The sequence below is a fragment of the Oryzias latipes genome, chromosome 8 (assembly GCF_002234675.1).
Source record: "Oryzias latipes chromosome 8, ASM223467v1".
In the NCBI taxonomy this organism is placed as follows: Eukaryota; Metazoa; Chordata; class Actinopteri; order Beloniformes; family Adrianichthyidae; genus Oryzias; species Oryzias latipes.
In genome coordinates, this window is record NC_019866.2 from 1,004,403 (window position 1) to 1,025,460 (window position 21,058).

General features: G+C 45.6%; 1 protein-coding gene across 2 annotated transcripts; it reads left to right on the plus strand.

Moving 5' to 3' along the window:
- The first annotated feature begins 1,478 nt into the window (after window positions 1–1,478).
- Window positions 1,479–20,853, plus strand: LOC101157861 (germ cell-specific gene 1-like protein). Of its 2 annotated transcripts, XM_023957255.1 has the most exons (6): window positions 1,479–2,028; window positions 8,079–8,126; window positions 15,796–15,948; window positions 17,298–17,409; window positions 18,436–18,787; window positions 19,182–20,853. In XM_023957255.1, the coding sequence occupies exons 1-5, from the start codon at window positions 1,740–1,742 to the stop codon at window positions 18,776–18,778; spliced, it is 945 nt and encodes a 314-aa protein (XP_023813023.1). In that variant the 5' UTR covers window positions 1,479–1,739; the 3' UTR covers window positions 18,779–18,787; window positions 19,182–20,853. The 2 variants fall into 2 exon arrangements, with proteins under 2 accessions (XP_023813023.1, XP_023813022.1); XM_023957254.1 differs by having other exon boundaries at window positions 18,436–20,853.
- Window positions 20,854–21,058: the final 205 nt, after the last annotated feature.

Genomic DNA, 21,058 nt, shown 5'->3' on the forward strand with positions numbered 1-21,058 from the left:
GTTCAGTGTGAACGCATGACGGATGCATCAGGAGTAGGAAGGAACCAGATCAAGGCTCCATCTAAAGCCTTCAGACCACGAAGACGTCAGAATAAGACCGTTTCTGTCCGGACTAAGCTCCATGAAAAACACTTCTCTGCCGAATAACTGAATCCATTGTTGAGGGTTTGTAGGTTTCATAGAAACATTGAGTGAAGCTTAAGTTGATGTCTAAGTAAAGACGTTTTGTTTGTTTGTTAATAATCAATGATTAACAGGTGAAACCTTTGACAGCTGATGAATCCGACGGCATATCCTGGCATGTGAACCGTTTCATCCGTCTGGATCACACACATGCACATGCACGTGCACGGAGGCTGTATTGATTCTAAGGGTCGGATCATCAGGTGATGGATTCATGCAGAGCGCAGCTCCACCTCGCCACTTCTGATTTTTATTCCCCCCGGCTGATCGGTGAAGAACGGCTGGCTCTAACATCCTTCACTGACAATCTACTGTAATACTTTCAAATTTACAGAAACACAAAATGCTCTGAAAATTAGGAAAAAAATACATTTAGAAAATCAACAGAACCTCAGAATATGTTTAATTTTTCCTCTTAATTTCATTTATTGGCTGAACTGGATTTTCTAAGCGTTCCCAGTGGAATTTTAATGATGATGACGCCGTTTTTGGCGAGTTACCTCTGAATTGTGGGCGGGACTGTTGTCATGAAGCAACCCCGCCCCTTTGCGGTTGCTGACAGCTTGTAGCAGGGAGCCTGTGGCACGCCCAGAGTATTTTCGACGTCAAATAAGAACTTTTTCAAACTGCATTTTTCCGTCCGCTCCTGGTTCACATCGATTTGGGCAAAGAAATACTCAGAAAGGCAATTTGAGCTTATGGGACTTTTTTGTGTGGAGTTTGCATGTTGGCCCTGTGCGTGCGTTGGTTTTCTCCGGCTTCCTCCCACCGTCTAAAAATATACATCATAGGTTTGGTTGATCTATTGTCCCAGGTGTGAATGTGTGTGTGCATGGGTGTGTGATTGTTGCCCTGCGACAGACTGGCGACCTGTCCAGGACGTCCCCTGTCATCGCCCAACGGTGGCGGGGATAGGCTCCAGCAACCCCGTGACGCCGAAAGGGACAAAACGGGTTCAGGATGGGTGGAATTTAACGTGAATGTGGCAGTTATACTCCACTAGAATGGATTTTTAACAAAATAAACGTCCTAAAATCGTATTTTTGTAGCCAAAATGATCTATAAATAAAAACAGTTTTTGAATCAAACTGGTGAGGAATTTGTTGTCTGAAGACGCGGAACGAAGGACTTTCGGATGCGGCGCGTTTTTTCCTGGACCGGATAAAAAAAAAAGAAGAGGAGGGTGGATGAAGGTTGGAGGGTGGACTATGGCGAGTGATGACGCACGGGAGAGGGGGTGGGGGAGGGGGACTCCTGGTACCCCCACCACACAAACACACTCCGAGCGTCCTGCTCTCGGTAGAAAGGACCGCCTCTGAGTCCGGGGGTGTGGGGTCTGAATGTGACGCAGATTTAGAGTGCATCTGATCATTTTTGTTTGTGGCACGAGCCCCCTCACCCCCCATCCCCACCTCCCAACTGAGCCCAGAGACCAGCTGGAAGGAGGCGCGCGTAACTCCGCCGTGCGTCCTCTCCGTGCCATGCACCCCCTCTCCACCCTGAGGCCCCCGCTCGGATGAACGGACGAAGTTCCGCGGCTTCGCCTCCAGGACATCATGAAGACCACGCGGAAATGCCGCGCGCTGATGTCGGTGTCCCTCAACCTGCTCGCGCTCCTCTTCTCCACCACCGCCTTCATCACCACCCACTGGTGCGAGGGGACCCAGCGCGTGCCCAAGCCCAACTGCAGCAAGCAGCGGCGCCACAACTGCATCGACTACGGCGTGAACGAGACGGATCCAAGCAAAGTGCACTACAGCTGGGAGACCGGGGACGACCGCTTCCTGTTCCGCCGCTTCCATACCGGCATCTGGTACTCCTGTGAGGAGAACATCAACGAGGCAGGTGCGTGCGCGCGTCCGCGAAACCAAACCACGGCCCGGACCGAGATCAGAGAATGCGCAGGAAGTTGCTCCAAACGCCTCCCCAAGAACGCAGCCTCTGCCGCGCGCGTTTCTGAGGCGTGTCTAAGGTTCGAAAGAGTTCGGCATCAGTGAGCGGCAGAACTTTCTGTGAATCAGAGCATTGGCTCGCTTTTACGCGCGCAAGAGGTCTGTGCGTAAAAGCGCACAGAAGGCACTGGAAAAACGTATTTGATGTATAAATGTATTTAATGTCCAGAGGAGGCCAGCCCTTTTGGGAACACAACCGGACCCTCTTTTGGTTTGGAAAGTGGAATCTGAGTTCAAACTAAACGAGGAGTCAGGAAACCTCCACAGATAAACGTCCTTTTTTTCTTTCATTAAACGAAAGAAAAGATTCAAAGCAGTTTTTATTGTTAATATCTTAACATAAATGACCCTTAAAATCTTTAATTTGTGATTATCTTTTATCATCTGGGAGAAAACCAACAGTGTGTGCATCGTTTTAGCTGTCAAGACGCAGACTCAACTCATATTGAGCTTCTGTTAGTGCTGCCACCTACTGGACGAGCGCTGCTAGAGCGCGACAAGCCATTAGTTTGGAAACTGAAACAAAAAGAACTTTATATCATAAAAATCTGTTTTATTGGGCTTATTCTCATGAGAAATCCTAAGATTTCAAACCTTCCCTGGGGCCTCTTTGGTGTCAACGTCTTCATTGTCCAGAAACAGCCAGTAAAAGTGCAGCTTCATGAAGGTTTGCTTTCAAACTTTGGTTCAGTCCAACATTCAGTGGTTTCAGGGTGGAAGTCCATCCAGCCGTCCAACCTATTAACCCCGAAAGGGTGTTGCCCGGGTCTGTCCCAGCTACTATTGGGCGAAAGCGGGGTACACCCTGATCAGGTCACAAGTCTGTTGCAGGACCACACAATCACAGACACACATGCACACAAAGGTACAAATTAGAGTCTTCAATTAACGTATAAGCATGTTGTTTTGGACTTTTTCTGTTTGTAACTTTTACTGACACTTTAGCAGGTTTTTTTTAATTAAATTTGCCCAAAAAGCACCACAGCTCTGAGAAAAAGTCTTTCAAAAATCCAAGCTCTGCTATTTTTGAGCTTGACTCCCTGAAAACTGTGTCAGTGTGGAACTGGTGGAAACTTTGTGTTTATGTTGGATTTCTCCAAAAGCTTCTTCAATTTTATTTCCTTCCCAAAAAACTCTGAAGAAAATCTTTGAAATTTGGTGGTTGATTTTCCAGATTTGGTGGGAGATGTACTTTTGGTTAAAGTTGGACTACAGCAACTGAAAAAATACTGTTATCCTGTATAAATGACCAAAAACAATAACAAAGAAACGCTGGTCTGACTCAATCAGAAGTACCACTAAATGTTCTGCTGAGTCCGGATGGAGTTCAGAGTCCAGTTCATTTGCTGCGATTCCTTCGTTCCTAATCTGAACACAGTGAAGTGAACCGAGGTCTGGACCAGAGGACCCCCCCCCCCCCCCCAACACTAAAAACGTTAAGACTTGAATAGATCGGAATCAGAGCATCATCAGCATACATGTTGAGCTTCCAGAGTATTTTAAATGTAAATCAGTGGATCAGAACGTTCTGGTTATTTAGTGGAGAATTTGTGCAGCTTTTAATCCTCCAACAGTTTGAACATTTTTGTATTTTTAGGGGAAAATCTGAATCGTTTGCAACCGTCAGTCTCAGCTTTCTGCAGCTTCTGATGCTCCATCAGGTCCGTCTCATCCTCTCCACCCCCCTGATAGAGGCAGACCTGTGTGACCCGCTTCATTACATCAGCCGTTTGGCAGTGATTCTGACGGTGTCGTAATAAGAAGAGGATTTCTTAATCCAAGAAAAGACTTCAGTTCATTGGAATGATCAGCTGGTTTTTCTGTAAACTAGTAAACTTTGCTTAACCTCCTAAAGTCCGTCCACGTCTGCTTCAGTCGCTTTAAGATACAGAACTTTAGAAAAAACCTGGAAGAATTCTTCAGTAAAACGAGGCACCAAAGGCAGCAGAACCCAGTCCTGCAGCCGCATCGGGCCGTTAAAGAAAGAGCCGGAAGAGCCGGCAGCCGCTTTAGCCCCTGACCCAAACCCGGTTCATCAGGTCAGTGCTGTTCTGGACCCACAAACCTCCACTCTCTGTGTTTTTGAATCAATGTGGTTCTGGTTCAGTTCTTGTTCTGATGGTTCTGTGCAGCTTTGATGCTGCCAATCCCACGAGCAACAAGCAGAAGAACACAGTGCTGAAATCTACATGCAGACTTGAACACAGCACTGAAATCAATGAGTAACGTAGGCTAGAGTCGCTACGCTAGCTGGTTGCGTATGCAAAGTTGGACGCCATATTGGTTAGTTGGAGATGTCGGCTCACTGCGGTGCTACAATCTGACAAGCAGAGCAGAAAAACAAGAATTTGACTTTCCACTAGTAAATGAATAATGTCAGCTAATAAAGGAGAACGTCAGACAAGATCTGAGTGATTTCCTCTCACAATAGTGAATGGTTATGTGGATCTGCTAGTCTATTCGGAGTCAATAGTAACATTAGACTTCACACTTGAACACAGCACTGACATGAACACGCAGACTTGAACACAGCGCTGAAATCAACAGAAAGCCATGAACACAGCCCTGAAATCAACAGGCAGTCTTGAACACAGCACTGAAATCAACACACAGACTTGAACACAGCACTAAAATCAACACGCAGACTTGAACACAGCACTAAAATCAACACGCAGACTTGAACACAGCACTGAAATCAACACACAGACTTGAACACAGCACTGAAATCAATGAGTAACGTAGGCTAGAGTCGCTACGCTAGCTGGTTGCGTATACAAAGTTGGACGCCATATTGGTTAGTTGGAGATGTCGGCTCACTGCGGTGCTACAATCTGACAAGCAGAGCAGAAAAACAAGAATTTGACTTTCCACTAGTAAATGAATAATGTCAGCTAATAAAGGAGAACGTCAGACAAGATCTGAGTGATTTCCTCTCACAATAGTGAATGGTTATGTGGATCTGCTAGTCTATTCGGAGTCAATAGTAACATTAGACTTCACACTTGAACACAGCACTGACATGAACACGCAGACTTGAACACAGCGCTGAAATCAACAGAAAGCCATGAACACAGCCCTGAAATCAACAGGCAGTCTTGAACACAGCACTGAAATCAACACACAGACTTGAACACAGCACTAAAATCAACACGCAGACTTGAACACAGCACTAAAATCAACACGCAGACTTGAACACAGCACTGAAATCAACACACAGACTTGAACACAGCACTGAAATCAATGAGTAACGTAGGCTAGAGTCGCTACGCTAGCTGGTTGCTTATGCAAAGTTGGACGCCATATTGGTTAGTTGGAGATGTCGGCTCACTGCGGTGCTACAATCTGACAAGCAGAGCAGAAAAACAAGGATTTGACTTTCCACTTGTAAATGAATAATGTCAGCTAATAAAGGAGAACGTCAGACAAGATCTGAGTGATTTCCTCTCACAATAGTGAATGGTTATGTGGATCTGCTAGTCTATTCGGAGTCAATAGTAACATTAGACTTCACACTTGAACACAGCACTGACATGAACACACAGACTTGAACACAGCGCTGAAATCAACAGAAAGCCATGAACACAGCCCTGAAATCAACAGGCAGTCTTGAACACAGCACTGACATGAACACACAGACTTGAACACAGCACTGAAATCAACACGCAGACTTGAACACAGCACTAAAATCAACACGCAGACTTGAACACAGCACTAAAATCAACACGCAGACTTGAAATCAGCGCTGAAATTAACACGCAGACTTGAACACAGCATTAAAATCATCACACAGACTTGACTTGTGTTCAGTTTTGAGGATTTTAAAGGATTTGTTTTAGATCTCGTCACTTTTGACATGCTTTCCTGCTTTGAAAGTCGTTCTTCCATTTTTACAGTGTTGTGATCTTTCTACCTCATTGTTGCCTCCCTGTATTAAAAAACTGTAGATATAATATCAGCAACAGCTGTGAACGTTGAATCTGTTATGAAGGCTTAGGTGACGTGAAGGATCTCTGAGATCTCATATTTCAGGTCTGATCTGCAGAAGTGGGTCAAATGCAGTTTGACGAGAACATTCACGCTCATCAGAGCCGCAATTAACCTCCAAACGACATCGGATCCCTGATTAAACAGGCTGCCGAGCTGCAGGGGATTTCTGTTAAACACAGAAAAATCTTTGAAGGAACTAAAAGATGAAGCTGGGAGACAAAGCAGAAGGAAACCTGGCAGACGGGAAAGGGATTGTTTCTATTCGTCGTCAGACTTTTGGGGGGTGTATGTTCCAGAGCATGGTGCTGTGGATGTCAGAGAGGTTATAGGATGATGATGATGTCGGTCGTGTCATCAGGTCACAGATGCTCTAATTACATTTTTAATTCATGTCCTAATCAGAGCCGTTCACCTTTGTTTGACGAACTGTCATAGAAAATCTGCCTTTTTTTTGGTTTGTTTGATGCACAAAAACTCACATTTCTAAACGGTTTTAAAACCGAATGAAGACATTCTAAACGTTAGTGAAAATAAAATGTTTTCTCTGTGAAAATGTTGCTGCTGAGTCTCAGCTGTGTTCGTTTGGATGTAAACCGTCGTGGCGCCCCCTTCATGTATGGAGGACAGAAAAGGAGAACATAAATAACGAAAAAAGGACACATCCTACTTTTAATATTCCTATTTATTGCTGAATCATAAACCTTTGTTTTCTCACACTCAGTGAAATAGCTTTGGTCATTTTAGTTCAAATATGTAAATGAGGTGGGTGTGTCTTCTCTGAGTCTAAAGCGCGTCCTGACTGCTTCAGTAATATTATTTCTGTTGCTTCTCAGAGTAAAGTTTGTGTCTTCTGTGCAAAGACAAACATCTCCACTGATGTTTTGTGGTTTCGATCCTTTCAGTGTGGAGTGAACCACGTTCTCTGCATTCCTCAGACAAAGCTTCATTAGCAGGTTTGGTTCGGGAGCTCTGCCGGTGTGAGGGCGGCTCATTGGTTACTGATGGAGCCGCTCGTTGTCGATGACATGGCGCGGGCTGAGTTATGGCTCATGTTGCCGCTGCTGATCTGTGACCCTGCAGCTCCCACGAGCTCCTGAACTCTCTGCGCCGAAGAAACATAATGAAGCCAAGAGGAAGGAGGCTTTTCTGCTCCAGACCGGAGCGTTTGATGGCTCCACCGCAGGAAACCGCCATTAAATCTCTGCGCTGTGCATCTGATTAGATGAAGGCAGACTGTTTGGATTCTGAGCTGTGTGGGGGTGTGAGTTCTCTGCCGGCTGGACGCTCTCTCGTGCGTGACGAGACGCTTCAAGCACAAAGATGAGAGACTTGTTGAGGACTCGTTGACCACAGGAGAGTCCAGAATAGTTGAGCAGGCGACGGTGAAGCAAAGTTTAATGAAGAACTGAGTTTTGTGTCTGCAAAGCAAACCAGGACCTTTTAAGCACGTTTATGCAGGACTCAGCAGCAGAATGGGGGCTCGTCCGGGATTTTTAAAGGGGTTAAGTGGTCTGCTTGGATCAGTGGTTTTCTTGGGTGACACTTAAGCCAAGCAGTTTTTGTGTGTGTTATTGTGTCGTGTGTTTGTGCGCCAAATGCACATCAGTCTTTAGTTTGGAGCATTTTATTGCACCTTCCATATTTAACCAATCAGAGACGTACTAGTTACACTTCCATTATCAGAAGCGCCACATGATAGCACCTCCCCATGTTTACTGGTGGACATCCTCCAAACAAACCAATGCCGTGCCTCCATGAGGGGCGCCGTCTCAACCCAAAAAATCTGTTAACATTTTTTGTGTTTTCCAGTAAAGTTAAACTTTGATTCTCTTGTTCCGCCTTTTTTCCTCCGTTTTTCATTAGTTTTTTTCTCTTTCCTTGTTCTCCTCTGCCCCCCTCCTTTAAACTCACCCTCTTACCTTTGTTTCTCCCCCCCCCCCCCCACTCCCCTCTCAGGTGAGAAGTGTCGGAGCTTCATTGATCTGGCCCCGGCCTCAGAGAGAGGTGAGTAATGACGGTCGTTAGGCCCCGTCGCCGCTCCCCACCTGTTCCCCGCCAAACCCAAACACACATCCGAGTGTTTGTCAGGACCTCTCGGATGAGTGAGCCCGCAGAGAGGGAAATGAGATTTTTTGATTGAGTTCACATAAAGTTGGGGTTTTTTAACGCCTGAGAGCGAAGGTTCACTCCGGGGCCACGTCTTCCAGCCGCTGGAGCGGCGTTCACGTGAAGAATTGCACAGATTGTTTCCCTCCTTAAGTGAGCCGGCACAGTTTACGGGTCTGCAGCGGGGGAGAGTTTATGATGAGGAGAGAAGAGGATTGAAAGCCCAAAGAGAGCCGGTCACATGACCGGCGTGCAGCTCCGGGTTGGAGGGCCGACTAATGGATGGACTCAAACTACTGTGGAGGTCGCAGTGAAAGTGACCCGGAACCGGAGAAGGACCAGCGCTGGGCTTTTACCCAAAACATCAACAAAGGGGGGAGGGGGGGGTAAAAAAGGATGACAAGAAAGAAAAAACAGCACCAGCAGGAGCTGAAAAGGCTGCAGAGATGACGTATGTATCAGTGTGGAAACCTTCAGCCCTCAGGTTCCCTGACCAGACTAAACTAGAACACGTTTTTCTTATGATCAGACAGCAGAAGACATTTGGTCACATGACCTGCTGACCTGGCATCAGCAGATATTGAAGCCACTTTTTGATGGTTGCCGTCATCTCAGCCGGACATGAACTTACCAAACTTTCTGATCATTGGAGAAGCAGTCAATCAAACTCACACTTTGTTATATCTTCCTCCAACAAAAACTAAAAAGAAGTTTAAAAAAACAACAACATCCAGAACAGGTTAAAGACTTGAAGTTTAACCTCACAGGAAATACGGTTTTGGAGCTGACTTCCTGTGTGTTTACCTCTGTTCTAAGGTTGGTCCATGTCGTGTACTAAACCTCCTGGCTGGTTAATGCTGATCGTTTCTCTAAAGTGCTTCAATCTGGAAGTTGGGCTGTTGTTTCACACCCTGAAAGTTTTTACAGATTTTTATTTAAAATAGAGAAACAATGTTTCACACACAACAATAATCTCTAGGTTAGATGGAGGTGGGTGATCGGCTGTGGCGCCCCCTACAGGGAGCTGTTGAAAGACAAAAGTTCTCATTTTAACATGTTCAGTTCAGAACAACAGTTTGTTTTTTTACATTAGTGCAAATATGAATAAATGTGCTTTGATCCCTTTAGAAATCTGTAGGAATTCCCTGAAATGAGGCTGAAAATGTTTCCAGCCTCCTGAGAGAAAATGAGGCGGACTAATTGATCTGAAGCCAGCATGTTTTTTTTTCTGGCGCGCTGTCATTTTTGATTTATGGGGGTTATTGGAGCCTGCAGCTCAGAGAAAATGAGATGACACCTCATGTTCTCATCCAGGCTTCATGAGATGAAACCAGAACTCTGTGTTTTCCTTGATGTTTTTACCAACCAAAACATGAAAACACAACACTTACATCCCATCTGCATGTAGAAAACGGTTCCAGCGCTGAATGGAGGAACTTTGTGAGGAGCTTTTCACTAAGTGGAAGACAGAGGAGGTTCATTTATGTGTGTGGCCTCTGCGCCGACGTTTCATGGCGTCTGTTGATAAAAAAAAAAGTTCTCTGGTGGCTTCAGCTGCCATCTGTAGGAAGAGGAGTCCGGCTCAGGGGCGGAGCAGGTGATGGATGGAAGAGGGCGACCTTGCCTCGCACACAGGGATGCAATATGTCAGCCCGTTGTCCCGTGGGCAGGGGGGGCGGCTTTCCAAAAACAAAGGAAATGCTACAGATTTAGATCTTTTAGTTCCAGTCAGGATATGATATAAAACCACAGAAAACCTTTGATTTGGAGGATTATTTACCCTCAGGATGCAGATCAGCAGGAAGAGGCAGAAAACATTTTATACGTAGTGGTCAGGTTCAATCGATTTCAATTCAATTCAATTCCATTTTAATTGTATAGCCCAAAATCACAACAACAGTCGTCTCGATGGGCTTCGAAGTAAAACATGAAATCAAAAGGATCACGAATACAAAGAGTTCAATAGGAAAATACTAAAATGAACTAACAAACTGACTAAACTATACTGGCATCCCTGCCCTTAGACCCCCCTTCGCGGTAAGGAAAAACTCCCAAAAAAAACGGATTCCGGAAAAAACGAAGAAACCTCAGGGGTGTCCACATGAAGGAGGGATCCTCCCCCAGGACGGACAGGCGATTTACCAGAACTCTTAGAGAAGAATTAACTTATCTAAATCTACAACTACATATATAAAAGTCCAGCAGACGAGCTTCATCCAGCCGTGGTTGTGGGGACAGTCAAAGGCGCGAGTCAAGCCGGAGACAGGAACCACAGCCAGGTGTAGGAGCAGGAGCAGAGACGAGGTACTCGGTCAGGTACAGAGCAGAGACGAGCCAGAGATGAGCCAGAGGCAGGATCCACAGCCAGGTGTAGGAGCAGGAGCAAAGACGAGGTAGACGGTCAGGAACTGGAGCACGGATGAGCCAACTGGAGTCTGGAAGCACTCCCACTCCCCAGGAGGGGAGAGGAAAAGAGGGACAATACATGAATCGCACTGCACCAAACAGAGGCATGGAGAACTAAATGATAAATTATGATCAAGAATAGAGGAGAGGAAGGGTAGAAGTAAAAAAGGAAAGAGGACAGAACCCCAGTGCACCATAGTTACCCCAGCTTCAACTTCTAGCAGCCTTTTAAAAGAAATAGTTATTATTAAGTTTAATTTAAACAAATTAACATTAAGTTAAATAATCTCTGAATACTAACTAGTCTGACAATAAGCCTGTCCAAAGAGGAATGTTTTCAGTCTAGCTTTGAATGTAGAAACTGAGTCGGCCTCTCTTACATGAGCTGGGAGTTTATTCCATAAGACAGGGACTTGGTGGCTAAACGCTCTACCTCCAACCGTACTTTTACTAATTCTAGGAACCACAAGCAGTCCTGCTGTTAGTGAGTGAAGTGTTCTGATTGGTTGGTAAGGGACTATGAGGTCCTTAATATAGGACGGGGCCATTCCATGTAAGGCCTTATAGGTTAACAGGAGGATCTTGAACTTGATTCTGGAATCAACTGGGAGCCAATGGAGTGAAACTAACACAGGAGTGATGTGACCTCTTCTGCTGGTTCCAGCTAACAATCTAGCAGCTGCGTTCTGAACAAGCTGGAGACTTCTTAAGGAACTCTTAGGACACGCTGCTAACAAGGAGTTACAGTAATCCAGCCTCGACGTAACAAATGCATGGATGAGTTTTTCAGCATCACTCTTAGAAAGTATATTTCTGATCTTAGCAATATTCCGCAGGTGAAAAAAGGCAGTTCTACACGCCTGAGATATGTGAGCCTTAAATGATAAATCCTGGTCAAGTAAAACCCCAAGGTTTCTAACTGTGGAATTGGGGGCTATACTTATGTCATCCAGGGAGACTATCTGAGCAGACAGAGCATCTCTGAGGTTTTTAGGACCAAGTATAATGACCTCAGTTTTTTCTGGGTTCAAGAGGAGGTAATTAATTGTCATCCAGGTCTTGATGTCACTGATGCAGGCGTTCAGTTTCTCTATCTGGTCATTCTGGTCAGGCTTCATGGATAAATACAACTGTGTATCGTCAGCATAACAATGAAAATTAATGCTGTGTTTCCTGATTATGTTTCCTAGGGGTAGCATATAAAGCGTAAACAGGATCGGTCCCAAGACTGAGCCCTGTGGGACTCCATAGTTGACTCGAGTGCACTGAGAGGAATGGCCATTTACATTAACAAACTGGTACCTATCAGATAAATAGGATTTAAACCACTGGAGAGCAGATCCTCTGATCCCTATGTCCTGCTCTAATCTATGGAGTAAAATACCGTGGTCGATAGTGTCAAAGGCTGCACTGAGGTCCAACAGGACCAGAATAGAAAGTAGTCCCTTTTCTGAGGCCAATAACAAGTCATTAGAGACTCTAACTAGTGCAGTTTCCGTACTGTGGTGAGGTCTAAACCCCGACTGAAAGTCTTCAAAGTGGCTGTTGTCCTGTAGGTGGCAGTAAAGCTGCTTAACTACAACTCTTTCTAGGATTTTAGAAATAAAGGGGAGGTTTGATATCGGTCTATAGTTGGCCAAGATGCTAGGATCCAAACTGGGCTTTTTCAGAAGAGGTTTAACAACTGCATATTTAAAAGACTGTGGCACGTAACCCGTTTCCAGAGAGGCATTTATCATTGTTAATATGGGATCATTAATTAGGGGAAAAGTTTCTTTAAAAAGTCTAGTGGGAATTGGGTCTAACAGACACGTTAAGGATTTGGAGGACGTAATAATTGATGTTATTTCCACTTGATCCACAGCAGTGAAGCAGTCTAATGTTACAGAGGTTTCTATGGATGCCTCCACTTCTACCACTTCAGCCTGTTCTGGGCTGATAGTAGGAATAACTTGATTCAACTTATGTCTAATATTTGAGATTTTACTATCGAAAAATGTAAGAAAATCATCAGAGCTGAGAGAAACAGGAACATGTGGTTCTACTGAGCTCTGACTGCGAGTTAATTTAGCAATAGTGCTAAAAAGAAATCTTGGATTAATTCCATTCTCTGATATTAAGGTTGAATAGTACTGGCTTCTAGCTCTACGCAGAGCTTTTTTATAATTTAATAGGCTATGTTTCCAGATATCCAGAGACTGCTCTGAACCGGAGCGGCACCATTCTCTTTCCAACTTACGGGTTTCTCGTTTAAGAGAACGAGTTTCAGCGTTAAACCACGGTGCTACTCGGTTTTGTCTGACGAACTTAGGTTTCAAGGGGGCAACAACATGGAGTGTACTCCTGAGGGCTTGTAAGGCATCATTAACAAAGTGGTCATTTATACTAGGACTGATACTATGGGAGCTGGTCTCAGAGTATTTTCTCAGAATATCACTAAGTACTGGCTGAACTGTGTGTTTAAACTCAGACACAGAACGGTCAGTTAAGGTTCTTCTAAGCTGTTTCTTATTCACTGGGACAGAAGGAGCGCTAGATGCTTGCGCCGGGGGGACCGGAGCGCCAGATGCACCGGGTGACACGCGTGGTTCCTGCGAGTGCTCCTCTGTAACGCCGGGCCCAAAAGCCCGCAGAGGTCCAACAGGACGGCTGGAGGAAGTCGGAACCGGCTCATAAGCCAGTCGTCCTCGTTTGCCAGCAAGTCTTCTTGCTGTCTAAAGATGCGTTCACTCTGAATTCTTCCATTTGCCACATCTTCTAAGAGCGCAAGATCAGCCATTGTGCGTCATTACACATTGTGATGGGGCATTTTATTTCCCTCCATTTAATTACATCTGACAAGCTACAGATGTTGGTAATAATCCACGTGGAAATGGGAAATTGATCAGCAAATGTAATTTCTTGTTGCTTTCTGAATGGCTGAGACATACGCCATACATTGTTTTATCAAAAATAAAACTAACTAAAGGCATGAATACATGCATGAATACCATAATTCCATAGCTTATGAAGAAATGTTTTAATATGAAGACAAATTTCCCCAGTGGACAATTAGTACATCTGTCCGTCCGTCCACACGCCCGCACCTATATCTGCTCCGCCAGACGGACACACTGACGAGAATATCAGTTTTGTACATTATTTCGTTCTGTTAACTATATTATTTATGAGGATGAATTGCACAACATGCCAATATTGCAGAACATATTTCACTTTTCTTTCTGCAAATAAGTGTTCATTTGAATTTCTGTTGTAATTTTCGTTTGATATTTTTTTGTTTGTTTCACTGCTGATCGATCAAACGGGTGTTGGTGTAGCTGTTAATTGTCAGACTTGCTTTGTGAAGTCTTCATGTTATTTCTGAGAGGCAGTTTTGTCATTTTCACTTTCCCGTGTTTCTTCCATCTGCCGACGGCGCCGCCGTTTCTCATTTCACCCGTTTTTGTGCGTACGCCTGGGTCAGAGCGTGAAGGACCGCACATTTTCCCGTCAAGTTTGCTTTTTATAAATCTCAACTATTGCGTAGAGAGTGGCGTACGCCTTCTTTTGTGCGTACGCAACGTTTATAAATGAGGCCCCAGATCTTTAAAGACTCTTCCATTCAGAAATGAAGAGCTCAGATGTGATCAGGCTGAGGGTCCACAAAGACGATCTTCTGCCGTCTGTGAATTCATTTCAGAAAAGCCATTGATTTGACTGTTTTTCTGAAAGATTTTTAATACTTCTGGAGCGTTTCAAATCCATGAAACAGACATTTTCTGCCTGAAAAACGTTCCCTAATCTTCCTGGGATGTTCTGTCTGAAAAGCCGTCAAAGCGAAGCAGCAAAGCGCTCCGAGCTGGAGGGAAGAACGCGCCTCCATCCTGCAAGCAGGAAGACGGATGCTAATGATGGCTGCTGATGACTGATGGAGGGACTTTTTTCCTTCATTATGGGGAAGATCTCAGTCCCAGCAGAACAAAGCTTTCTGAAATGTGCCTGGAGCTGTCTCTGATGCTTTTTAAAAGCCTTAAATGTTGCCATTACCCTTACTATTAAAAAAAAAAAATGCGCCTGAAGAGCCATAAAATCAGCAGCCATCAGTGTCAGATGGGAGATCCTGCAGCCTGCAAACCCAGCCTGTGGCTCTCGGCCACATCTGCAGGAGGCCGGCTAACTCTGCTCAGACGTGAGGAGATGTGCGCGTTACCAGAGGGCAGAGAGCGCCGCGTGGGGATACAAGCCTCTGATAGGACATCGTCTCTGCAGAACGGAGCTGGTGGAGACATCAAACGCCACCCCTGCTCCTGCGGCCCCATCAGAGGCAGATCTCTCACCTGCTCGCCGCCACGTCCTGCCTGCAGAGGAGCGCCGTGATCCTCTGAGGATCGGTCAGGCTTTCATCTGAGCTTTGAGTGATCCAGGTCCAGATGCTGATGAAACATCTGCCATCAGTCTGAGTCTAGAAAACTGCAGGTTTCTGTTGGTTTTGTCTGCATGTCAGGGATGTGGAAGGCAGGAAGCACAAACCGAGTTTGTTGTATCGTCGCATAAAGGAAAGAAGCCGACTGAGATTGAGAGCAGGAGCTTATAATCAAGAACAGGACGACTGAACTGGAACGAAAAACCCTCACAGATTTGAAAGATATTTGATGCTGAGAGCAAAGACCGAATCTTTGAGTTTAAACCTTTGATGATTTTGACTTTAGCTCATTCCATTGGTTGATTGTTGTAGAATAAGTCCTCCCTGAAGGGAAATGATCCTCATCCTTAGTGAGAAAGCAGACGCTGAATCCCTGCTCGTTCACTTCTTCCTGTTAGAAAAACCTTTTCCTTTGAAACATTTCATTTGGAAGAAAGTTTTGGGTCAGAAAGGATGGAATCTTCTGGTCTGAATGATGTAAGGAGGCTCCTGGATATGTCAGCTAAAGGCTGGTGACATTTCAATGACATCAGAGACGGGGATTCCTCAGGGATCTGCTCTGGGGTTCAGGATTTTTGCTGATGTTCGGTCTTTGTGAGACAAAGCGTTACTTTGATGACCACCCCTTGGAGGAGCGTGTTCTTTAGAAAAAAGTCAACATGCTGACGTGCAGCAGAAGCTCCAGCTTTGAGCTTCAGCTTCACGTTTCCACCTTATTTATGTGAGAGCCACAGGAAACGGCCTGCTTGCTGTTTGCAGGTGTGCTGTGGCTGTCGGTGGTGTCGGAGGTTCTCTACATCCTTCTGCTGGTGGTCGGCTTCAGCCTCATGTGCGTCGAGCTTTTCCACTCCAGCAACGTCATCGACGGCCTCAAACTCAACGCCTTCGCCGCCGTCTTCACCGTACTGTCTGGTAAGTGAACAGAAAGGACACTGATGTTGGCTTTCAAGCTTCTGGAAAGGTGATTATTTGAAGAGCTGAAGCCACCTTTAGCACTTGAAGAAAACCAGTGTTTCTTCTCTGACACGTCTTCTTCTTTCCATCGGCTGTTGGGATTCTTTGATCATACGTGATGAAGGTGTGGCAGGAACGATGGTGGTCCTTTGGTGGTCCGGGCCTTTTTCAGCATTTTCACTGCTGCACTTTGCTCTAATATTTGAACTCCAAAACAGTCATGGTGCCAATGCTTTAATGCCCAAGCCCAGCTACTTTTTATTACACATATTTTTTTATTATATTACACAAAAATTACATAAGGACCCTAAAACTGTGCAAAAACTCAATACAGATTGGAAAATGTTTTCATTGTTTACTGCGAAAAATCCCAAAAGATTGAGATGATAAGTTTTTTTTATGTTTTATAAACAAAGATCAAAAGTGTGCAAACAAAAATAGAAATGAGTTAATCCAAAAACAAAACAAACACAAATAAAAATCCATGAACACAGGCAAACCTCCAGCTGGATTTTCTCCAGCTGGCATGTGTCATAATTCCTGTTGTGTGTTTTAAACCAAATGTTCTAAAGGAAATAACATTTTCAAACCTTCATGGTACATTTTGAATGAAAACTAGATTCCAGCATCATTGTAAACACGATCGGCAAACACACGGGTGACTTCAGTGTTTTCTCTGTAGCTTCACGTTGCAGGTGGCAGCGTGCCACACTTTAGTTTGAGGGGCGGTCCATGGCTTAACGCCACGTTTAGTGATCACATCCATATGACGCCGCACTTCTCTGAAATGATCCAACAAAGTCGGAGATCTTTAAGGTGCAGAGACGTAGAACCTCATCAGGTCGGTTAAGCGAGGCCACATTTAGACGGCATCTTTACAGAATGCTGGTCTGTGAGGTGTGTGAGCGTCAGCCTGATGTCACATGACTGGCGCTGCAGCTCCTGTTTTTCATGGTTGATTATTTCCCTGGTTCTACTTGATGGGACGTCTGGTGCATGAACTCAATTGATTCTGTGTGATGACTAATTGGGCTAATTATACATGTTATGATTTATGAGCTGCAGCTCGGAGCAGAACCGATTTACCGCTGTTTGCTTCTGTAATTGTCTGGGGGTGGGGGGGTCCAGGCTGGGTTCTGGGAGGGCCAGAGAACACAGACAACTGAAAACGCTTCATTCCTATGCAGACGTGATCCTGCAGAACAGTGGTGGTTTCACTGTGGCGCTTGGACCTCATAGATAATCAGTGTGTGTGTGTGTGTGTGTGTGTGGGTGTGTGTGTGTTTGTGTGTGTGTATGTGCTGCAGGTCTTTTAGGTATGGTGGCTCACATGATGTACACTCAGGTGTTTCAGATCACCGTCAGTTTGGGGCCCGAGGACTGGAGGCCTCACAGCTGGGACTACGGCTGGTCGTTCTGGTCAGTCTCACGCACACACTCACACACACACACACACGCACACACACGCACACACACACACACACACACGCACACACACGCACACACACACTATGCTCCCAGGGGTCAGCCGCTCTAGATAGCAATCATTCAAATCCCACTCAGACTATTTGTGTATCTCGTTAAATTCACACATTCGTGGTGTTTCTTCTCCACAGCAGCACAGCAGACGCATTTATGATTCCCCCGCTGCAATACTGCCCCCTGTGCTCCGTTTGGGTTAGCACAGAGAAGAATCTTGGTCAGAAGGTTCATACAGCAGACGTGTTTCAAAACAAAGTGTAATCATTTGTGACGGGGGGGGGGGGGGGGGGGGGGGGGGCAATCGTTGCAGGAAATACGGGAAAGTCAGTTTCCATTTGACAGATTTTTGGCATTTGACTGTTTTTTTTCTCTGTTTTTCATGACACAAACGTAGTTTGTTGCATTCGGAGTTTCATGCAGAGAAAGTTGAAAGAATAATCGACCCCCTCCACCATACAGCACACAAATGGCCAAAAACAGAACAAATCTGCAGAACCTGAGCGTTTGCAGAGTCTCTGCTGCAGCTCTGCAGCGGGATGGAAACACTTCATCCAGTCACATGACTGTGAACGGGCGGGTTCAGGTCTGCAGTGATTGACAGGTCCATAACTCAGGTAATTATCCAGAGAAGACCTTGTTGCTCGTTGGTGCAGCTGCTGTCTGAGCTGAAACCGTCACTGAAGGAGGAAACATCACCGGAGGCGATGAAACTAAAACCCCACAGGCTGAAGCCGATAGAAACAAACTCCATCCTCCCAACCGACTCAACAGAAAATGCAGATTTTTGTTCTTTGTCAGTTTTCGTTTCTCCTGTCTTTGCATTGTGTTCTTTGTTTTTCAAAGACAAGAAATGTTTGCATGTACCATAACAAGGAAGAGACTGTGTGGCTCCAGAGTCTCTGCATCCGTCGGTCAGGCGGTTTAATAGAAAAGTCCTCTCCATCTTTGTCTTTTCCCGTCCAGCATGGCCTGGGGTTCCTTCACCTGCTGCATGGCGGCCTCCGTCACCACCCTCAACTCCTACACCAAGACGGTCATCGAGTTCCGGCACAAGCGTAAGCTGTTCGAGCAGGGCCTCCGCGAGGAGCACAGCTACCTGGACCAGGAGGCCTACCACTACTTCCAGGACCGCTCCCTCCAGTCCATCTCCAGCACCGTGGAGGTCTACCCCGGCCAGAGCGCCGCCAGAGCGGGCCTCATTGTTGGTGGTCCCGGACTGGGAACGGGACGGGGAAAGATGAGGCCAGCTCCGGGGTCCGTGGACCTGGGGGAGAACACAGACTGTCTGGGGGAAGAACAGTGCTGAGAGAAGGAGGTGTGTGTCTACATCTAGATCCTTTACATCTGCACTTCATCTCAAACTGACAAAGCAGTGGACGCACAGCTTGATTTGTGAAATCTGTTCAAATCCAGAAAGACCAACAGATGTTTCTGTGTTTAGATGAAAACACATATTTACCTCCAACGTGAAAACAAAAGACCCAGAATCTGACTCCTCCCCCAAAAGGTCTGCTCTGATATCAGGGAGTCTGAGCAGGCCCCGCCCACTGCCAACAAGACACATGTAGAGCATCACTCACTTCATTTATAAAAGATACAAACATTCCAGTTCTGACAAAAAAAAAACCTTTGGACCCCATCATACAAAAGCGACCGATGAGGAAGATGTTCCAGGAGAGTCAAACAAAACCCACAAACTCCTTTTTCAGAGACGCACTGACGGTTGGACGGAACGCCAGATCTGAGGCTGTAAACGTCAGAGTCCAAACCGGAAAAGTGCCAAGATGCCCATGAGAGCCGGTCCTGCAGAGACGAGGGGTTGTTCCGGATCCCAACGCTGGAGACAAAGGGGCCAGAAATCCACAAAAAGGAACAAAACCGAGACTGAAACATGAGAAGCTGCAGCGGGGGGGGGGTGTCAGGATAGAAGCAGCTGTGAAGAAAATGCAAAATGAAGGAAAAGAAAAAAAATAAGGAATATTTTCATAAAAAAAGGAAAACCATTGAATAAAAAGCATCTTTTTTTACTGACATACATTTTCTGTTTGGTTTGGTTTTTATCTCATTTTTTTGTCCTTCCGGTGGAAATCTGAAACATGAAGAGTGAAACCGGTCGGGAGGAAGTGAAAGCTCTGGTTTGAACTCATCTGATGACAGATTTACCCCCCAAAACTGAAACTGCCAATCCACTCTGAACACTTAAATTCATTTTGAAGGAAACATTTTTGTTCTGGGTCAAAGGTCAATTAGCAGCTGTGGTTGGAGGTGAACCAGGCAGGTCACAAACACTTTCAGGGTCATGCCGCAGACCTGTGGGGGCGCCGCGGGTCTCTGACTCGAGGTTAGCTGGTGGTCTGTGGTCCTCAGCAGGGATCCTGGGATCACCGTCTCTGCTGACCTGAGCTGCGTGAACCTCTCCTTTTTCTGTGGAGAAGCTCATCTGACCTGCTGACCTCTGGGCGCCGGCCTGGTGATGCGACAGGAGCCGGTTTCAGATTCTGGAGGATGTTTGTGAACTCATCTGCTCATGCTTGGTTTCTATGGTCCCTACTCTGTTTTATCGGTGGGTTCATATTTTATTTTCCCATCACATTTGTTTTTTATCACAGTTTTCCTAATGAGAGGAACAACAGGGAACATAATGTACTGACCCTGAGGACTCTGGGAAGTTTGAAGGGCTGAAGTCATAGAACAAGAAAATTACCTGATGAATGCTTAATTAGTGGAAACAGTAATTAATGCAGAAACATAAAATAACCTCTTAAAGGCAGAAATGATCTAGATGCCGGGCAGAAAGCTCTAAGCTAGCAAACATTTAATGTGTAGAAAAACCAGTCATCAAGTCTTTGTAAAACGTGAAGTGTGCCGGTGTGTGTAAACCAGAAGGATGTTTGTGTGAAGCCCAGAGAGAATCCAGTGTCTGCTGAGGTTCCAACCTCTGCAGGAGCCCAGATGTGGAAGGGACTGGCGTAATGACCGTCCAGCATTTACAGAACTGCTGGGGCGAGCCTAACAGAAAGAAAACAGAAAACCCGACGGTAGCTGGAATTCTGAGAAGGTTTCAAAGCTTCTCAGGAAAATTCCTAAACATTGCGGGACAGCCGCAGAGCCAGCAGCTGCCTCCTGGTGGTCTCGAGGATGATGATGCTGGTGCAGCAGCTTGAAGACGGTCTGGGTTACATAAGCAGGTTGTAGACTGCAGGGATTAAACTGACTGACGGCAGAAAATTAGGCTTTTGGAGTCAACGCTGATCCAAACTCCAGTTGAGAAACTTTCTGCCTTCCAGTTGTAAATCAGGAGGTTTGTGATGAACCTGAAGTCTTCTGTGAACTGATGTAAACCATGAATGTATTGAATTATATATTTATCTATGTACACCCCTTCCTGGTTGTTGTCTTCTTTCCGTTCAGGTCGTTCCCACACTCAGCGCCTCACATTTCACTAAAATATTGTTGACTTGTTCAACAGCAGCATGAGGCGTTGCAGCAGCTCTGGTGACCCGCTCTGGTACTCTGAGCCAATCAGGAGAGGAGATTGTGGCAGTATGGGTTCCCCAAATTGCTGCAGAGTGAAGCCACCAAAAAC